The sequence below is a fragment of the Balaenoptera acutorostrata genome, chromosome 8 (assembly GCF_949987535.1).
Source record: "Balaenoptera acutorostrata chromosome 8, mBalAcu1.1, whole genome shotgun sequence".
NCBI classification, from domain to species: domain Eukaryota; kingdom Metazoa; phylum Chordata; class Mammalia; order Artiodactyla; family Balaenopteridae; genus Balaenoptera; species Balaenoptera acutorostrata.
The window spans coordinates 87,943,749-87,964,754 of record NC_080071.1 but is presented as its reverse complement, the minus strand read 5'-3'; the positions used below and the strand labels follow the sequence as shown (position 1 = coordinate 87,964,754).

At 48.4% G+C, this 21,006-nt stretch overlaps 1 protein-coding gene across 1 annotated transcript in view; it reads right to left on the bottom strand.

Annotated features, from left to right (window-relative positions):
* INPP5D (inositol polyphosphate-5-phosphatase D) overlaps nucleotides 1-9,408 on the bottom strand; it is a 130,029-nt gene extending 120,621 nt beyond the window's left edge. The window contains exon 1 of the mRNA XM_057551877.1: nucleotides 9,175-9,408. Coding sequence (XP_057407860.1) covers nucleotides 9,175-9,308 — 134 coding nt within the window. The 5' untranslated portion in view covers nucleotides 9,309-9,408. The remainder of the gene's footprint in view (nucleotides 1-9,174) is intronic.
* Nucleotides 9,409-21,006: the final 11,598 nt, after the last annotated feature.

Below are 21,006 nucleotides of genomic sequence, written 5' to 3'. Positions count from 1 at the left end.
GCATTTGATAAAATTTAATATTCAGTTCTTCAAAACTCTTCATAAAACTAGGAAAAGACAGCTCCTTCTTTGACATGAAAAGAACAACTAACTTGTATCCATTGCTAACTATGTGCCAAATACTGGATTAAGTCCTTCCCAGGCAGCATAAAGTTTGATTCTTACAGTACTTCTGTCGGAGGTAGACATTTTCTTTTCCCAATATCCTTCATTGTAATATTTTAGAAATATTGGCCAAAGTAATAAGTTATGAAATCTGAATAAGAGTTATAAGTATTTGGAAAGTAGGCCACAAAATGATTATAATTCGTATATGATTTGATTGTTTAGCAAGAAAATCTAAGAGAAGCAAATGAAAACAATTTTAAATAATGAGGAGTAAAGATATAGAATAAAAGGTGAATTTATAAAATCTACAACTTCTCTGTATGTTATCAGTTACCCCAGAAGGGTAACTGTAGAAGAAAAGGTATTCACAACAGTAACAAAATTATGAAATAATCAGAAGTAATCATAACAAGAAATATGTAGCATCTATGAAGAAAATTACTAAATTTAAAATAATAAAGATAGCTATATTTATTGTTAAGATTGAATAATACTAAAAGGTCCATTTTTCACAAGTTGTATTGTGGATTTCATGCAACTCCAAACAAAGTCCCAATAGTATTTTTTCCAACTTGACTAAGTTATTATCCGTTTCACCTGGAAGAATACTTAAAAAGACTAGATATGCAAATCCTAAAATAAAATAGTTTATAAAATTGTGGTAATGCATTCAGTATGAAATTGGTGTAAGAAAAGCAGACATACATGGACCAGGGTAAACAGGCAAAAAAGAGGTATATAAGACTTAATACATGGTAAGAGAGGAATAACAAATGGAGAGGAATAAATTATTCAGTAAGAGGTTTTGAGAAAGATGGTTCCTTGAGAAAAATACATATAAATCTTTGTTTTACACCATTCATTAATTCCAGAAAGATTAAAGTGTTCAATGTAAAACAACAACAGCAACAAAACAAAACCAAAAAACCTATAATCTATCTGCTTTTGCCAAATACTGTGCTAAGTATGTGATATACACTTTCATTCAATCCATCCAACGACACTGCTACATGGGTATTCTTAGCCCTGGTTTGCAGATGAGGAAACCAAGGCCCCATGGGACTAGACAACCTGCCAGAGCTTGGAAAGGCAGAGTCATCCCTTAGCCCGAGCCTATTAGCTCCAAAGGCCCTGCCCCCAACAGGAAGAAAAAGAATAAAATTTCTGTGTGCAGAGGGACTCTCTGCACTGGAAAGCAAAGGGGGGAAAAAGTCACAAAAGAACAAGAACAGAAAGATTTATAGACTTTGCAAAAATTTACAATCTCTGAACAAAAGAAAAAGGTCATAAAGTTTAAAGGCAAACCACAGTGAAAATATTTGCAACAAATGTGATATAAGGAATTCATGCAAATAGATAACAGAGAAACTACAGTTTCAAAAGAAAAATGGCAAAGAGAATGGAACAGACCATCCACAAAGGAGAAATGATGAAGGTCAATAATCCAAACAAGCTTACCATGACTGCGATCAAGAAATGCAAATCAAAATGAACAGAAATTGGCCACCTTTCACCTTGCAATTTAATAATGTTTTTTTAAATGAAAATATTCAGTATAAGGAGACTGGAATGAGGTGGGCACTCTCTGGTACTGCTTACCAGAGCATAACTTGTAACAAAATTTCTGGAAAGCAATTTGTCATTTTCATCAAAAGCCTTAAAAACATTATCTTTGATCCAGTAATTCCACCCCTGGGACTCTATCACCAGAAATGTCACATATCCGCACAAAGACCTTCATCACTGTCATATTTGTAACAACAAAACACTGTTAGTAACTTAAATGTCTGACAATAGGAGAATCATTCCATAAATCATGGCACATAATGTAATAGAATTTGTGCATCCATTAAATATGATATTTAGGAAGAAAGGTTAACTAAGCGGGAAAATGCTAATGTTGCTAGAAAATATAGACTAAAATTATATGGTATTAGGTATATATATATTATGGAGCTTATATATATGTGCTTGTGCGTGTGCGTGTGCGTGTGTGTGTGTGTGTGTGTGTGTGTATGTGCATACGGGGAGCAGGGAGGGAGAGAGAGAATGAATGAGAAAATATGCCAACAAATTAACAGTATTTATGTTAGTTTCTCATCTCAGTGATTGGGTGATTACTTTCTCCTTTAGCTTGCACTCTTTGTATGTTACACTTAATACTGTATTTTTTAAAGTTACTTGAAAGAATGCTGCCCTGTTTATCATAAGGTCTATTTCTGCACTGCCACTGATGCCTGAAATGGCCTCAGCAAGCCTCTCCCCTCCGGAGGGCAGGTTTCTGGTTGGCAAGGGAAAGGGCCGGACTAGCTGATCCTCTGGGAGCCAGCCTTGTCTGGTGTTATTTATAATAAGTAATTGAACCCAAATGGTTTGGGTGCTGGTACTTAAAAATAATGTTTTTCTAATTAATGGGACGAAGGGAGTGTGAAACGAGCAGGGGAGGGAGGAGGGATCTGGGCCACAGAGCTGCAGGCTCGTCCTGCCCACTGACCAGGGGCCTGACCTGCTGGGCTGTCGAAGCGCATTTCCCACCTCATCCACTTGCTGGGCTTCCTCGGAGCCTTAGGACTTTAGTTCCCTCACTCCTACATTGGTAGTTAATCACTCTCAAATGGCCTCCACTCCTCGACTTTCTCTTCATCCTCCGCGGTTCATTCGGTGGTTCTTCCTGGCACCTGTGCCCCTGACCCTTCTCTCCCTCACAGCTCCAGGAGCTCGCCCCGGGCCCCAGCAGCCACCGGCCACTCGTGCGTCACTCAAGCCCTCTTCCTGCCTCATCTCTTTGAGCACTTCCTCTGAGGAGGCCCCGCATGACAGCCCAGTGTCCCCGGAGGCTCCCACAGCCTCCAGGAAGCTCCAGAAGTGACACTCAGCCACCACTCTCCTCCTTCCGTCTGCTGCGGAATGCTCGTCACAGATGGCCCTGCACTCCTCTGCTTCCGAGATGTCACTACTCACTTCGTAGCTCATACAAAGTAACGGCCCATGATCAGCGTGCTGACCCTGTACACATGTTGCCCACATTCTCCCATTTTATCCTCTCAATAATCCAGTGACGACAGCAGAAAGACAAATCACCCTCTTTTTTAAAAAATGGGCAAAAGATATGAATAGGCATTTCTCCAAAGAAGGTATACACAAATGGCCAATGAGCACATGAAAAGATATCAACTTCATTCATAATTAGGGAGATGCAAATCAAAGTCACAGTAAGATGTCACTTCACACCCACTAGGATGGCCATTATCAAAAAGCTGTTAAGTATTGGTGAGGATGTGGAAAAATTAGAACCCTCTTACACTGCTGATGGGAATGTGAAACGGCACAGCTGCTGGGGAAAAGTCTGACAGTTCCACAAAAAGTTAAACATAGAATTACCATGTGACCCAGCAGTTCCACCCAAGACAATTGAAAACACACGTCCATAGAAAAACTTGTACATGAATGCTCACGGCAGCATCATTCATAATAGCCCCAAAGTAGAAGCAACCCAAATACCCATCAACTGATGAATGGCTAAATAAAATGTGGTAGATTGATATAATGGGCTATTATTTAGCCATAAAAAGAATGATTCATACTACAACATGGATGAACCTTGGAAGCATTATGCCAGGTGAAAAAAGTCAAATACAAAAGGCCACATATTGTATGATTCCACATACATGAAATACCCAGAATGGGCAAATGGTCAGAGACAGAAAGTAGATCAGTGGCTGCCAAGGGTTGGGAGGAAGGGGAATGGAAAGTGACTGCTGACGAGTTCAGGGGGCTTTGCCGGGGTTGGGGGGATAATGAAAATGTTCTGGAATTAGATGGTGGTGATGGTTTCACAACGTTATGAATGTACTACACACCACTGAATTGTATACTATCTAAAGGGTGATTTTATGGGATGTGAATTATACTGCAATAAAAAAATTAACCCGACGAGTGTGCATTTCGCCAATGAGGATGCCGGGTGGGCACAGGGAGGTTAACATCTCGCAAAGGCTAGAATTCACATCAGGTGTAGCCAACCACAGAGGGCTTGCCCCTCGGGACTGCGTCACATGGCCTGAATTAGGGAGGGAAGAACAGACCTCATCTTACTCCATCTCTGGGGCAGGGAGGAAGGCCTGGAGCATCACCTCTCATCACCTCTCATCACCACCCCAGGAGATGGGACCACTCAACGGAGAAGCACCGACGGCTGTGTACAGGTGAATTTCACCTGTCAAGTAGGCGAGCTTGCAAAACACACCAAAGCCAGAGCCTACTCTGGTTCTGGAAGGATTGCTCCAGGGTGCTGTGCAAGGGCACAGAAAACCTGGAGACACTCGAATTTACCATGGGCTTTCTGAGTCACTGCACATAGAAGGAACCAGGAATCTGTTACATACACAGGCCTTCCCGGGCACATCCCTCCCTCCGGGTCCTGCACGCAGAAGGAACGCTCAGAACAGTTGTCCTTGGACAATCTCTTATGTAAACCAGATTTCAGGAGCTGAGGGCCTCCAGCTCTGACTACTGCCTGGGCCAGCATTTTCCCCCCACTTTGTCAATACCAGCTAGGAAAAACAGTGTTTTCCTTTGCGTTCGCACAAAAGTAATTCATGAGCAGCGTAAACTTTACTAAACTTTGAAAGGGGATTGGAGGAAGGTGGATTACATCACACACATTCACACTGCAGTAAATGGCTTTGCACCTCTTCTGGACACTTCTGCCCTCCAAGTCCCTTCTCTGTGGCTCCGTCACCAGGGGTCTCCTACACGCACCCAGACTCGCCGGCTTCTCTCTCTTTCTCCCTCCCAAGAACAGCGAGTTCAAGTCCTGGCCCTGCCATTTATTAGGACTGTAAACACAGCATGTTACCTAACATCTTGGGCCTCAGTTTCCGCATCTGTAAAGTGGGGATAATAACAACACTTCCTCCGAAGGCCAGTGTGGACAGTGAGTGAGTTAACATGTGCAAAGAGCTTAGAACAGAACCCAGCACACAGGTGCCCTTTATAAGTCTTTTGCTGTTATTTTTAGGCAGAACAGATTAGCAACTACCTTTGGTTTGTAGAGCAAGCCTCGTGGCCTGCCTTTACCTCAAGTGGGCCGTCACATTCTTCCTAACAAGTAGAATACCTTCTCTGAGGGCACTTTTGGTGACTAAATATCCTTCTGGTGCTTCTTCACCTTTCTGGCTGTGCTCACAAGGCTACCAGGTCCAGGCTGCCTGGTGTACTGTCCCTGGGAAGGAGGTCATAGGTCTGCCTGGGCAGCTGGTGGAAGGCCAGGTGCTGAGGGGAACCAAGACAGCATCCCCGCCACAGCTGGCGGCACCGGCATTGGTTTCTGAGTCACAGACAGCACACACCTGCCCCCTCCCATGGGAGGGAAGCCAACTCTCTCCGGTGTGGTTTGGTGGGAATGCCACCCGACCGGGCAGCTCCATCCTGGATGGCGGCTGACGGACCCAGTCGTATATAGGCTTGCTCTTGGGGCCCGGGCTGCTCTTACAGGGAGGGAGGTGTATCCCCAACACCACTGGGCCATTGTTCTACTTCTGCCTGCGCAGCTGGGGCAAGGAGAGGCTGGTCTGGCTGACCCGTGACCTCTCACCTTGATGAACCCCCATCCCCAAAGGCATATCTCTTCTCTGCAGCATAAAGCACCTGACAGGTGTGCTGGTCCCTACGTGGAAGCACAGTCCTGGCAGGAGAGGAGGACACGAGCCTGACAGCCTCTTAGCCTTCTCCATACAAGAGGGGCTGGACAGCGCCCTCAAGAAGCCCCCCTGGCCTTCCTAGAGCAGGACCGACTCTGCTGGCTGGTCTGAGTGGGGCCGGGTGAGCGTGACTTAGGAGCCCGCTGCCCCTCACGTTCTCAAGCCCTTGCTGCAAGAAGGCAGAGATGGACTCAATCCATGTGGTCAGCTCCTGGGATCTTCCTCCTCCAGCTCTCTGCATCCTGAGATGGGCCTCGGGGTCCCCCTAAAGCGGGGCTTTCTGAGTTGCTGAGGACAGATCTGCGCTTTCCTGCCCAGTGGCAGGTGGCAGGGCTGACCTCCCGAGAGGAAGTGTGGGTTTGCTAGGCCCGGGGTGAATGTGTACTCCTGGGTCACGTGGGCCACGCTGACTCGCAGCCTTGTCTTTTGGTGTGTCCCTCACCCCCTCCCTAGTTCCATTTAAATAGTCAAATCCTGTCTTCTTTCCTGAGCATGAAGGCCACTCCTGAGGCAGCTGCCCTCAGTTCCTGGAGCTCCAAACGCCCCTGCCTAAACCAGGGGTGGGAAGCCCCCTGCCATCCCCTCACTCACCAGAGGGGCTGGGAAGATGCTCCAGCCACTGGGGTCCAGGCAGGGCAGGTCTGGGCACCCTGGGCCCTGAGGTCTTTCCCCATATGGAGATTCCTAGAGCAGGAGGGCCAGTCTTGGAGACTTCCTGGCTCCCTTTGGAACAGGGTCGTTAAAAGGCCCTGACACCACAGCTGCCCCACTCAGAGTCCTGCACTCCCAGCAATTTCCAGAGAGACCGCAGAGGGTAAAACCTGATGCTTGTGAAACTCACGCTTGTGAAACCCCGTCGGGGCTCCCACCGCCGGCCGTGAGCCAGGAGGGCGTGGGGCGAGGTTTTCACCGGTCCCAGGAACAGAGAAAACTAAGGATAGGGCCGGGCTAGGGGTTGTTTTTCAGGAATTTAAACCTGTTTGATTTAAAGGACTGGGTTTTGGCTTTATTCATTTATTTATTTTGAAGGAGCACGTTCTTCCTGCCTTTTTGGTGTTAAAGGATACTTTCTTTCCTGAAATGAGCTGCTGAAAGGTGGCCGTTAGTTGTCACTCAGCTAGTTTTTCATTTTTAAATCTCCTTAATTGGCAACATCACGGGTGACGGCAAAATTAGGTCTCCCAGGGTTTTGGAAAGTTCGGTGGCTCGTGGTATCCCACAGCCTACAGGGCCTCCTGACCCTGCGGGAAGGGTGGCTTCTCCCACAGAGCGGAGGAGAAAGGGGACCCCTGGGCCTGGGCTTAGAGTCTGGCCTCACGGCCGGACTCACTGGGGAGGGCTCCAAGCCCTGGTGTCTGGAGCTAAAGGGGCCTTGGGGATGGGAGACTGACAAGAAGCCCAGCCCTGGGCTAAGAGGATGATGGACACTGCGGGGACCACGGGTACCCTCCCCAGGAGGCACAACGGCCGAGGCTCCAAGAGCAACGCAGTGCAGGGGAGGGGAGGAGAGGGGAGGAGAGGCAAGGTGGAGGAACGAATACTGTACACCATTCTGGATCCCAGGTTGCCACCGGCCAGCAGGGACGTGTGGACAAAGGCCTCAAGCTCTCTGAGGTGTGCCCACCTGTAAAGTCAGGGGTGGTGGGACTAGAGGGTCCAAGGCCTCTCCCAGCTCTGGCTGGTTACAAGGCTCCCAGCTTGGAGTCAGAGAGACCCACGTTCCAATCTGCAGCCTGAGCGCTACCACAGCTCCCTGGTCAAAGGGCTGCTGTGGAGGTTAGCGAGCTGGAGGCTGGAAGTTCTCGAGACACCCAGGGGAGGGGAGAGATTCACGTGGGCCGAGTGGAGACAGATCAGAATCTCCTCACTATTTCTACGGCCCCGTCGACTGGTCCCCACAGGGGCTGTGCCTGCGGGGAAATCTGGGTCTGCTTCGCTTCCCCTGGGCTGTGAGAACTGGGGGCCCAGGAAGCTGACCTTGGGGGCAGGGGCTCTGATGCAGTCAGCGCTCGGGCCGGGCGGCCCCTGCGAGCCTGTGCTAATGTCTAAATGCTCCCAGCCGCCCTTGTAAATGCCCTGGCTTCTCTTGCTGCCACCCGGAACCCATGCTCACACCCGGCCTGACAGGCACGGGAGTGGGGTGGCAGCAGTCTGGTTGTCGGGGTGCAGCCTCTGGGGGCAGATGTCCTTGGCTTTGACTGTCATCACTCGGTTAACCCGTCTGAGCCTCAACTTCCTCATCTGCAAAGTGGGGCAACAAAAGGACCTGCACTTCAGGTTGTCGTGAGGATGAAACAAGTCGACGCACAGACAAATGCTCAGACTCAACGCTCCAAACGAGGCCCGTGTCCATGACCACTTCCCCTCCTGCGTGGACAGCACCAAGGCCCGCCTGCTCAGAGGGACCCTTCTGCGAGACCAGGGGCACGACCTGACAGGTGCAGGTGGACACACCCTTCCCCCCCATGCCCGGCACTGCCCGAGGCCCCAGGGGGGATGGTTAGACCGCAGGGCTGCAGGGCCGAGGGCCTCCTTCAGACATTGGTTGACAAGGGTGTTTTAAAAAGGAACCTTCAGCAAGTGGCCGGTTCCCGGTTTTAGGACAATTGGCGCATTCAGCAACATCCCAGAGAGGGGGAGCAGAGAGAGTTGATGGTGGCAGAGAGGCCCGAACAGGTGGGGACACAGCCAAGGGCCGAGGAGGGGAGAGAAGAGGCTCCTGCTGTTGGTGATGTGACTTCCTCTGCTCCAAGGGCCCCAAATACAACTTCTGGGTGAACTGAAAATCCTTTCTTGAGTGAAACCCCCTACCCTTATTCATGGCTCCCCAGACGATGGCTTCCTCCAGAGGCCCAAAGCCTGGCACAGGAAGGGTCCCCACTTGCCACTTCTGTTCTTCCAGGAGGGTTTCCGAACTGGGCATACTTTGACCAGCACCTGGACTGACCGAGCTGCTTTCTAACACACCCACCACCACGGAGCCCCGAGCTTCTGCCCGGCTCAGAGAGCCCGGACCCCCTTCTCTTGGACCCTGGAACCCCAAGGAAGCCCCTGACCCCACGGCTCCCCGGTAGCTGCGGCGAGTGACCAGGCCCCAGGCTGGCCCTGGAGGGCTCCAGCCCTGCAAAACCTGAACTCCAGGGCCGAGCAGGTCCACAGTGGACCTCAGCTGGACGCACCAACAAACCCGGGGTGCGTGCAAGGTCACTCGACATAAAAACAACACAGCCCAGAGCCGGGCTCCCCGCTGAGCCCAGAGCCGGCTAAGCCCCTCTACTGAGCGGCACCTCCATCACCTCCGTGCCTGGGCAGGAGAGGCCAGGCCAGGGCGGAGGGGCAGGGGCGGGCAGGGCCCGGTACTCACAGCACGCAGAGCGCGTACGCCCGGGAGACGGACTCGCTGGCGCGCACGAGGAAGCTCCCGTCCTTGCCGGTCCTGGAGAGCAACTCCTCGGCCTTGGAGCGGGTGATGTTGCCATGGTTCCAGCAGGGGACCATGGCGGGCGTGGGTCTCCCCGGGCCGGGCCGGCGCCCTCCCCGCAGGACCTGCACAGCCAAGGGGAGCGGGGCCCCCGCACTGCGACCCGTCGTCGGTCCCCTCTCGGCCGCCCCGGCTGCTGCCACCAGCTCACTGACCGACTTCCTGTTTCAGGCACTCGGCAAGGGAAAGGAAACGAGCTGCAGAGAACTTCCTCATTGCAGAGACCGAGCAAGAGAGGTCCTCCACCTTCCCAGCCCGCCCGCCCACGGCCTGCTGCCCGCTGCCCGCTGCCTCTCACCCCCCCGCCCTGCCTCTTTCCTTTAATGGGTCTCAGTCCCCAGAGGGGCGAACCTCAGCTCAAGTCCTCTTGGGGGAACTGTCAGCTCTGGGGTCAGGAGGATCACGGCCAGCTTCTGGAGGAGCATGGCCAAGGCAGCGGCCATTCCGAGGCCCGTCCCAATGCCCCCGTGGGGTGGCCACGCCCTGGACATCAGCCTCAGCCCTCTGCCCGACCCCAGAGCTTTCTAACTCCCCGTCCACTCCCTCCAACGTGCCCCTGGAACAGATGCTGACAGGGCAGAGCTTCTCCGCTGGGACTAAGGCCTGCCCCAGGGCCGAGCAAAACTGGGGGGAGGGGTACAGCCGAGCCCCCTCCCCATATTGGAGACTCACGGCCACCCAGGCACTATTCAGCCCTGGGCACTGGGAGGACCTTAGGCGACACCACCCGAGGGCTCCCAGGGCCCAGGTGACAGCTCCCTGACACATTTACACTCATCCCCAGGGCCAGTGGGTGTGAAGGAACCCATGGCGACCCTTCTCCAGGGCAGGGCATTCTGACCCCTGCAGCCCAGCTTAGAGACACACAGAGGGAGCGTGGAGGGCTCGGGACATGGACCTTTTACAGGGTGATGCGGGGGACCGGGTTTTCACCTCTGGGTCTTTCTAGGACACTCGGGAAACTCACACATCCCCATGGGGTAAGCTGGTCACCTGGCAAGTATGACGTTCCTTCTTGAGTCCCACATCTCAGCAGAGTTGGAGGTGGCCGGGCATGGCTGCCTTTGCCCACGGCTCAAAGGGGAGCTGCCTTCTGCGGGGCTGGGGGCCACCATCCCGGACCAGCAGACTCTGAGGGCTCTAAAGTGAACACCCCGCTTGGACCACAGGCGGGGTGTCCTCAGTCCTCAGGTCAGTGCACCAGGGTGAAGGGGCGGGTGCCCAGCTATTGCACAGGGCCACCCCGTCCCACCTCAGCCCTCAGCCCCCCGACATGACAAGAGAAGCCGCGTGCAGGGGCCCAGGCCAGGCAAGCCCCCATTAAAATCCAGCTCTTCTGCATTGGAGCTGCAGGAGCTGGTTGGGTTTCTTCTCTCTCTCAGCCCCGGTTTCCTCTTCTTTGCCTTAAGGAGGGCAGCCCCTAGAGGAGCTCACGTGTGCCAGGAGCCCCCAGCCCCTGCCACCTGCAGCAGCACTCGCAACAGTTGATGCTGAAAATCAAAGCAAAGGCCATGGGCTTCCCTGGTGGCGCAGTGGTTGAGAGTCTCCCTGCTAATGCAGAGGACGCAGGTTCAAGCCCTGGTCTGGGAGGATCCCACATCCCACATGCCGCAGAGCGGCTGGGCCCGTGAGCCACAATTACTGAGCCTGCGCGTCTGGCCTGTGCTCCACAACAAGAGAGGCCAAAATAGTGAGAGGCCCGCGCACTGCGATGAAGAGTGGCCCCCGCTTGCCGCAACTAGGGGAAGCCCTCGCACAGAAACGAAGACCCAGCACAGCCATAAATAAATAAATAAATAAATAAATTTTTAAAAAGCAAAGACCTGTGATTCAGGTGGACTGAATCCTGCACCAGCCTCACCTCCCACCTCAGGGAAGAGCAGTGGGGGGAGGAGGTAAGGGAGGTGGTTAACTCAGGCCTGAGGCCGGGAAGTTCTGCCCATTAAGGGGGCCCCAGGGGTGGGCTGCTCCCACAGAGGGGTCATCTCGGGGGTCCCCTCCAGCATGGGGGCAGCACGGTCAAGGCATGGCCACCCTGCTTCGGCCCCTCTCTGGGTTCAAGTGAAGTTCCTTCAGCCCAGCAGACTGCCTGGTCCTCACACTCACCTCCCCAAAGCCAGTTCCTCCCCAGGTCACTCTGAGCTTCCTCTCCTCGACCACTGCCCCCTCCCCTGGCTCCTCCCACTGAACCCAGGGACGAAACTCTCAAGCCTTCAACGAGCACGTATCAAGGCCCTCTAGCCAGGTCCTGAGCTAGGTATGGGGACACCAAGGTGGGGAGAAGAGCTGGCCTCCTGAAGCCGGCTCGACCCTGGGATGCCAACCCCTAAGCAAGCAACCCCTGGTGGAGAGCTCTCCTTCCCTGACTCCCGACTCAGCTCCACACCAAGTCAACCCTCTCCTTAAGACACCTGCTCCCACCATATACTTCTCAGGTGTCTCCTGTTTCCCAGCTGACCTCCACCAACTTCCTCCCTGCTGTCTGCCTCAAAGCCCCTGGGTCACTCCAGGGTCCATCAGGAGGATCCATCCACAATCCTTGCCCCATAGCACCTTGACCAACTCATTCCCAGAGACCCTCTATCACATCCAACACCCTTCCACTTATAACTACCTCCCCCCAACACTCTCCAGCTTCCCACCTTCCCTTCCACCTCTCTATTCCCCCTGAGTCCCACATTTCAGCAGGGTTGGGGAGGCCAGTGAGACTGTCCTTGCCATTTGATCCAGTGTAATTTCCCTTTGACACACACACACAACACATACAAGACACATACATGTCATACATGTTTCCCTAATTTTTAAGGTCCATCCCACCTTCACTTCCTTCCCAACCCAATTACCTAAGCCATCTAACATGGTCAGCTTCCTTGTCCCCCTGCCCTTCTGCCCCTGACACTCAGAAAACCCCAACTTCTAGATCAGGGCTGCCCTTATGGTGAATGGGGCCCCAGCAAATATTTTTTGCAGGGTCCCTGTCTATATACACAATTTCATTAAAACTTGTATTTTAAAATACAGGGATCCATGTAAGGTAGTGATTTATCAATGAAGATTTAGAATAATGGACAGAGAAGAGGTAATTAAGTATATGTTCAGTGTCCAATCAGCGCACCTGAAGAGTCTTTGTGATGTCCAGGTCCTCTCTTCCTGTTCAGGTCCTGCTTTTTATTGTCAAATGCACCATTCCTGGCTGATTTTGTATGGCGTGCAGCAAGATGAGGGTAGCAGTGCTGCTGTTATTCACAATGCGGTGGCATTTCAGAACCTGTCCATTTCGAGACAACATAGATCTTCTTGCCTCTGCATTTCCTAACCCCATTCATTTATTGCTGGTTATGTCATTACTCGTGACACTGCTTCATCCATTGCGCCGCCTGTGAATACTGGCTTCCAATGATTCGCTCTGAGGTCGTTCCTTTGCTTCGTTGATATCCACAAATGCATATCTTACCCAGAGCATGCCAGAAAATGTTAACGAGAGAGGTGGCAAGTTGGTGGAGTAGGAACACCCTGGACCCACTTCCTTTTACAGACACACCAAAATTACACTTTCTTACAGAGCAACTAACTATCAGAATGACCTGAAGACTAGCAGAACAGATTTTTCCACAACTAAAGGCATAAAGAAGGAATCACAATGAGTTGAGTAGGAAGGGTACAGATGCAGTAGAGTCAAGACCCACACCCCCAGGTTGGCAACCCACAAATGAGGTGAATATCACAATCCTAGAGGTTCTCCCTAAGGAACAAGGGGTCTGAGCCTTACATTGGATTCCCCAGCCCAGGGGTCCTGCCCATGGATGAAAAGCCCCCAAAATGTCTGGTTTTGAAAACCAGCAGGGTTTACGTTCAGGACAGCCAGAGGGCCGTAGGAAACAGAGACTCTGCTTTTAAAGGATGCACACAAAATCTTACATATTCTGAGACCAGTGCGGAGGCGGTAGTTTGAAAGGAGCCTGTGTCAGACATATTCGCTGATCTTGGAGAGCCTCCCAGAGAGGCAGCACGCAACTGGGACTCCCCCTGGAGACACAGACGCTGACAGCAGCCATTTTGGGGAGCTTGTTCTACCCCAATAACACTGGCACTGGCAAACACCATTCTGGAATCGTCCCTCTAGCATATTAGTGTTGGGGACACAGCCTTGCCCATCAGGACGCTGGTACCAGGCCCCAGGCCACCCCACCCTCTGGGCAGACAGACAGTCATGCACAGACCCACGACTGGGCCAGCAGCAGATCCACACCCCTCTGGGCTACACAGCCAACCATGCAAGAAGCCTACCCTGTCCTCCAGGGGCCCACAGCCATCACATAAGGCATGGTCTTGCAGCCAACTGGGCCAGGGGCCAGCCCCACCTACCGGTGTGCCCACAATAGTTAGCCTCACCACAACAGAAGGGCACATGCAGCCCATATAGGGGGCACTCCTAGAGCATACAGCTCTGGTGACCAAAGGGGAGCTTGCTGCCCTATAGGGCCCTATAGGACCATCTCCTACATAAGGCCACTTTTCCAAGATTTGGAAATGTAACCGACCTACCTAACACACAGAAATAAATACAGAATATTGGGAAAAAATGAGGCGACAGAGGAATATGTGCCAAGTGAAGGAACAAGACATAACCTTAGAAAAAGAACTAGACTTGAGGATATGGGGAGGGGGAGGGGTGAGATGTGACAGGGTGAGAGAGTGTCATGGACATATATACACTACCAAATGTAAAATAGATAGCGAGTGGGAAGCAGCCACATAGCACAGGGAGATCAACTCGGTGCTTTGTGACCGCCTGGGGGGGTGGGATGGGGAGGGTGGGAGGGAGGGAGATGCGGGAGGGAGGAGATATGGGAACGTGTGTATATGTGTAGCTGATTCACTTTGTTATAAAGCAGAAAATAACACACCATTGTGAAGCAATTATACTTCAATAAAGATGTTTAAAAAAAAAAAAAGAAAGAAAAATAACTAAATGAAGTGGAGATAAACAATCTACCCCATAATGGGTTTGAAGTAACAATCATAAAGATACTTACCAAACTCAGGAGAAGAATGGATGAACACAGAATTTCAATAAAGAGTTACAAAGTATAAAAAAGAACCCAAAAGAACTGATGAATACAATAATTGAAATAAAACACACTAAAAGGAATCAGCAGTAGATTAAATTATACAGAAGAACAGATCAGTGATCTGGAAGACAGAGTAGTGGAAATTACCCAAGCTGAACAGAAGAAAGAAAAAGAATTTTTAAAAATGAGGATAGTTTAAGAGACCTCTAGGACTATATCAAGCACACTAGCATTTACACTATAGAGGTCCCAGAAGGAGAAGAGAGAGAGAAAGGGTCAGAGGACATATCTGAAGAAATAACAACTGAAAACAGCCCTAACCCAGGGAAGGAAACAGACACCCAGGTTCAGGAAGCACAGAGAGTCCCTAGTAAGATGGACCCAAAGAGGTCCATGCTAAGATACATTATAATTAAAATGGCAAAAATTAAAGATAAAGAGAGAATCTTAAAAGCAACAAGAGAAAAGCAACTAGTTACATACCAGGGAACTCCCATAATACAATGAGCTGACTTTTCAGCAGAAACCTTGTAGGCCAGAAGTGAGTGGAACAATGTATTCAAAGTGATGAAAGAAAAAACTTACAACCAAGAATACTCTACTCAAGATTATCTTTCAAATTAGAAGGAGAGAGCAAGAGTTTTGACAAGGGCTTCCCTGGTGGTGCAGTGGTTGAGAATCCGCCTGCCAATGCAGGGGACACGGGTTCGAGCCCTGGTCTGGGAAGATCCCACATGCCGCAGAGCGGCTGGGCTCGTGAGCCACAACTACTGAGCCTGCGCGTCTGGAGCCTGTGCTCCGCAGCAAGAGAGGCCACGATAGTGAGAGGCCCGCGCACCGCGATGAAGGGTGGCCCCCGCTCACCGCAACTAGAGAAAGCCCTCGCACAGAAACGAAGATCCAACACAGCCAAAAATAAATAAATAAATAAATAAATTTAAAATTACCTTTCTCTAAAAAAAAAACAAAAAACCTATTAAAGACCAAATTAGCCTATTTAAAAAAAAAAAAAAAAAAAAGAGTTTTGACAAGCAGAAGCTAGAAGAGCCCAGCACCACTAAACTGGTTTTACAAGAAATGTTAAGGGGACTTTTCTAAGCAGGAAGAAAAGGCCACAACTAGAAATATGAAAAATTATGAAAGGAAAAATCTCATCGGTAAAGACCAACATACAGTAAAGCTAGGTCAACCACTTATAAAGCTAGTAAGAGTGTTAAAAGACACAAGACAAAAGAAAAATCTCAAATGAACAACCTACCCTTACACCTAGAGGAACTAGGAAAAGAACAATAAATAGAACCCAAAGTTAGTAGAAGGAAAGAAATCATAAAGATCAGAGCAGAAATAAATGAAATAGAGACTGAAAAAATAAAATAGGAAAGTTCAATGAAACTAAGAGCTGGTTCTTCAAAAAGATAAACAAAATTGATATACCTATAGCCACTCATTAAGGAAAAAAAAGAGAGGGCCCACATAAATAAAATAGAAATGAAAAGGAGAAGTTACAATGGACACCACAGAAATACAAAGGATCATGAGATTACTGTGAACAATTATACACCAATAAAATGGGCAACATAGGAGAAATGGACAAATTTCTAGAAATGTACAATCTCCAAAGATTGAACCAGGAAGAAATAGAAAACATGAACAGACCAATTACTAGTAAAAAAAAAAAAAAAAAACCAAACTCCCCAAACCCAAAAGTCCAGGACCAGTTGGCTTCACAGCTGAATGATACCAAAAATTTAGACAATATTTACCTATACTTCTCAAACTATTCCAAGAAATTGCAGAGGAAGGAATGCTTCTGAACTCATTCTATGAAATCATCATCACCCTGATACCAAAATCAGACAAAGATATTACTAAAAAGAAACTTACAGACAAATATTACTCATGAACATAGATGCAAAAATCCTCCACAAAATATTAGCAAGCTGAATTCAACAATATAATAAAAGGATCACATACCATGATCAAGTGAGATTTATCCCAGTGATGCAAGGATAGTACAATATCTGCAAATCAACCGGTGTGATGCATTGTTAATGTAAGCATTAACAAAGTGAGGAATAAAAATCATATGATCATCTCAATAAATGCAGAAAAAGCTTTGGACAAAATTCAACATCCATTTATGATTAAAACTCTCAACAAAGTGGGTATATAAGGGACATACCTCAACATAATAAAGGCCATATATTGCAAGCCCACAGCCAACATCATATTCAATGGTGAAAAGCTGAAAGCATTTCCTCTAAGATCAGGAACAAGACAAGAATGCCCACTCTTGCCACTTTTATTCAACATAGTATTGGAAGTCTTAGCTACAGGAATCAGAAGAAAAAAAGAAAGAAAAGGAATCTAAAGTGGAAAGGAAGAAGTAAAACTGTCATTGTTTGCAGATGACATGATACTGTACATAGGAAATCCTAAAGACACCACCAAAAAACTACCAGAACTCATCAACGAATTCAGTAAAGTTGCAGGATACAAAATTAATATTCAGAAATCTTTTGCATTTCTATACACTAACAGCAAGCCATCAGAAAGAGAAATTAAGAAAGCAATCCCATTTACAATCACATCAAAAAGAACAAAATACCTATGAATAAATCTAACTAAGGAGGTAAAAGATCTGTACTTGGAAAACCAAAAGACACTGATGAAAGAAATTGAAGATGTCACAAACAAGAGGGAAAGATACATCATGTACATAGATTGGAAGAATTAATATTGTTAAAATGACCATACTACCCAAGGCAATCTACAGACTCAATGCAATCTCTATCAAAATACCAATGGCATTTTTCACAGAACTAGAACAAATAATTCTATAATTTGTATGGAAACACAGAAGATCTCAAATAGCCAAAACAATCTCGAAAAAGAAAAACAAAACTAGAGATATGATGCTCCCTGATTTCAAACTATACTACAAAGTTGCAGTAATAATAACAGTATGGTACTGACACAAAACAGACACATAGATTAATGGAACAGAATAGAGGGCCCAGAAATGAACCCACACGTACATGGGCAATTAATCTATGACAGAGGAGGCAAGAATATACAATGGGGAAAAGATAGCCTCTTCAGTAAATGGTTTTGGGCAAACTGGACAGCTACATGCAAGAGACTCAAACTGGACTGCTCTCTCACACCACACACAAAAATAAATTCAAAATGGATTGAAGACTTAAATGTAAGACCTGAAACCATGAAACTTCTAGAAGAAAACATAAGCAGTATGCTCTCTAACATTGGTATTAGTAATATTTGTTTTGGTGCTGTCTCTTCAGGCAACGTAAACAAAAACAAACAGATGAGACTACCTCAAACTAAGAAGCTTTTGCATAGTGAAGGAAACTATCAACAACATGAAAAGGCCACCTACTGAATGGGAGAAGATATTTGCACACAATATATCCTACAAGGGGTTAATATCCAAAATATACAAAGAATTCATACAACTCAATGTCAAAAAACCAAACAACCCAAGTTAAAAATGGGCAGAGGGTCTGCATAGAGCATCTCTAGAAGCTCTGGGAAGGACAGACAAAACCTCAGTGTTGAAGAAATGAACTTACATGGCAGGTGCCAAGACATAGGAAGGATTCTGCTTCTGAAGACTCAGGTGGAGGCAGGTGACAGGGACAGGACCGAGAGAGCTGTCCACCAAGCTGCTTGTCACGTGTCCTTCCACCCTGGACAGGACCAGAGTGGGTTTCACAGTCTGAGAAGGGGTCAGACAAGAAGAGGGACCATGGAGTCCCGGCAGCAGGGATGAGGAAGAGATGCAGGGTCACTTCACACATGGTGGGGCAATATTTCTAAGTATTAATCACCATGCTTCCCTTTCCCTCCCGTGTTAGTAGAAGGAAAGAAATCATAAAGAGCAGAGCAGAAATAAATGAAATAGAGACTAAAAAAATAAAATAGGAAAGTTCAATGAAACTAAGAGCTGGTTCTTCAAAAAGATAAACAAAATTGATATACCTATAGCCACTCATTAAGGAAAAAAAAGAGAGGGGCCACATAAATAAAATCAGAAATGAAAAGAAGAAGTTACAATGGACACCACAGAAATACAAAGGATCATGAGATTACTGTGAACAATTATACACCAATAAAATGGGCAACATAGGAGAAATGGACAAATTTCCTGAAATGTACAATCTCCAAAGATTGAACCAGGAAACAGCTGGCGCTGATGAACTTCTTGGTGCCGCTGCGGGACATGAGAGTCTTTGAGTTCATCGAAACTCTTTACTGTACCCCAGGGCACCCTAGTCCCCACCAGCCTGGGCCAAGTAGGTGTCAGCCATTGATTCCTAAGGGAAAGAAGTCAGCGAGTGAAAGTAGCTACTCACCAAAAGCAAAGGGAGGGGTGATAGTCAGTTTTATGTGTCAACGTGGCTGGGCCACAGTACCCAGATATGTGGTCAAACAGTGTTCTAGATGTCTCAGTGAAGATATTCATCGATGTGATTAGCATTGAACTCAGTAGACTCTGAGTAAAGCAGGTGACTCTCCATATCGTGGGTGGGCCTCATGCAATCCATCGAAGGCCCGAATAGAAGAAGGCGGAGGTTCCCCAAAGAAGGGGGAATTCAGTCAGCAGACTGCCTTCAGACTCAAACTGCAGCCTCAGATCATCTCTGGTCCCCAGGCTGCAGGCCCATCCTGCAGATGCTGGACTTGTCTAGCCTCTGCAACCATGTCAGCCAATTCCTTAAAATAAATCTCTTTATATATCCTCATTCCACTGGCGTTGTTCCTCTGGAGAACCCTAATACAGAAGGGAATACTTAACTATGAAGTTTGAAAGCTGCTCATTTGGCTGATGTAATCAGGAGTGAACTTCCCTCACCCCAGACCTGAAAAAAAAAGGCATCTTGGGCTGGAGAAGGGGATGGAGTGGCCAGTCACAGAGAACCAGGTAGGACCAGGAGGCCCGAGCCTCCGGTGATCAAGCGCCATCCCTCCCAGTACCAGGGGCCCAGGGCAAGTGGGTCAGGCCCCCACCTGGAAGGAGTGACACCCTCCTCTGTCTTGGGAACTAACCTCCCCCCATTGGCCCCTCCCAAATCAAAGGCCAAGGACTATTGTTATTGAGGGATCAACCCCCCGACCCTCTGGGGGTTAAGAAGGATTGCTCACCCTTCAGCCCTCTCTCTCCTAGCCTCCCTCCCCAGTTGCTCTGGGGTCTGTCAGGACGCCCGGCTCCCCCCGCCTGCCTTTGTCTTCTACTTCTGCTACTGGCATCTTTGAGATGACCTTTCCAGATCCTCTCCCCGGACCCCTGCAGACACCGGTTTGGTTCACATTTGGTTCAACAGTCCTCTGAATGCTTGGCTGGGCTTCTCACAGGCCCTTAAGCCTCAGGCCTCCTGAAGAGTAGGAAGGTGACGCCTCAATTCACAGCACTGCCCACCCTCTTTTCCCCACATCTCTGATAACTCTGTTTCAGAGTGTAAATCAGACCCTGAGTTACACACATGGGAGCAAGACCAGGGCCTGAATCTCACTCTGCCACAAATCTCTAGCATCTGGAGGGTGCCTGTGGAGTTAGGTAATGTGCCCGGTGAGGTGGGTGATGTCAACCCGGCAGGTCTCCGAGGTGCCTGGGGGGTGGTGGGCGGAGCCTTGGTGGGCTCCAGTTGGCAGGTGACATCAGCGGCGCCTGGTTTGAAGGAGGACGGGATTCTATAAAAGTGCTTTTTACCGGAGACTAGAAATAACCTAAATGGGTCAGATTCTGAGCCTTGTGATTTCCCCGTCACCAGGGGGAGCCTCAAACTCTGCCCTCTACCCATGAGTTCATGTGTGACCTGCTTCTTGGGCTGTCACTTTCTGAGAGCCCCAACTCACGTGTTCCCATAGTAACCATGCCAGAAGGGATGGAAGCAATTTTCCAAGGGGTCCAGGGGCCCACGGAGTCCATGAACTCTGCTCCAGGACGTCCCTTGAGTACCAAAGACCTGGCAATGAGCCGCCCTCCCCTTCCACTGAAGATGCCAGAAAATCAAATGGGCCTGAACTGCAACTAGGAGAAAGAGGCTTAACATCGGGAAGAATTGGGTGACGGACAGTCACAGCCACAAAAACAATTTGGGTCTTTGGCCAAGATTGTTAAGGACACCAGAAAATATTCATAATACAATGGTAAGTAAAAGAAGTGTAAAAAAAAAAAACAACTATTGCAGTATTATGAACTTTCATCAAATCTTTAACCGTGGTCATTTTTAAGTCTTTTGTCATTTACAGACAGTTCTGGGTGTACTCTGATGCTTTTGCAAATATGTTCCTATAAAAGGGTTTCATCTTCAAGGAATTCATAGAAAAGACTCTGACAAGTACAGGTTTCTGGTAACTGTACTGCTGAACTGAATGAATAAGCATTTTCAGAACTCTAATGCAAAACTGATGAACTCATAAAAGTGCTAACAAAAGATCAAGATGGAAAAAAAAAATTACATGGGACTGAGTGAACTGATGAGGATGATTATAATTTTTGTGAATTTCTGTTTGAATTTTAAAAAAAAATCCCACAAGGACTGAGAGGCAAAGAATATAGAAATCAATTTTCACTGCAAAGTAAAGGAGCTGTTACAGTGGAGGATTACTGGACTGAATG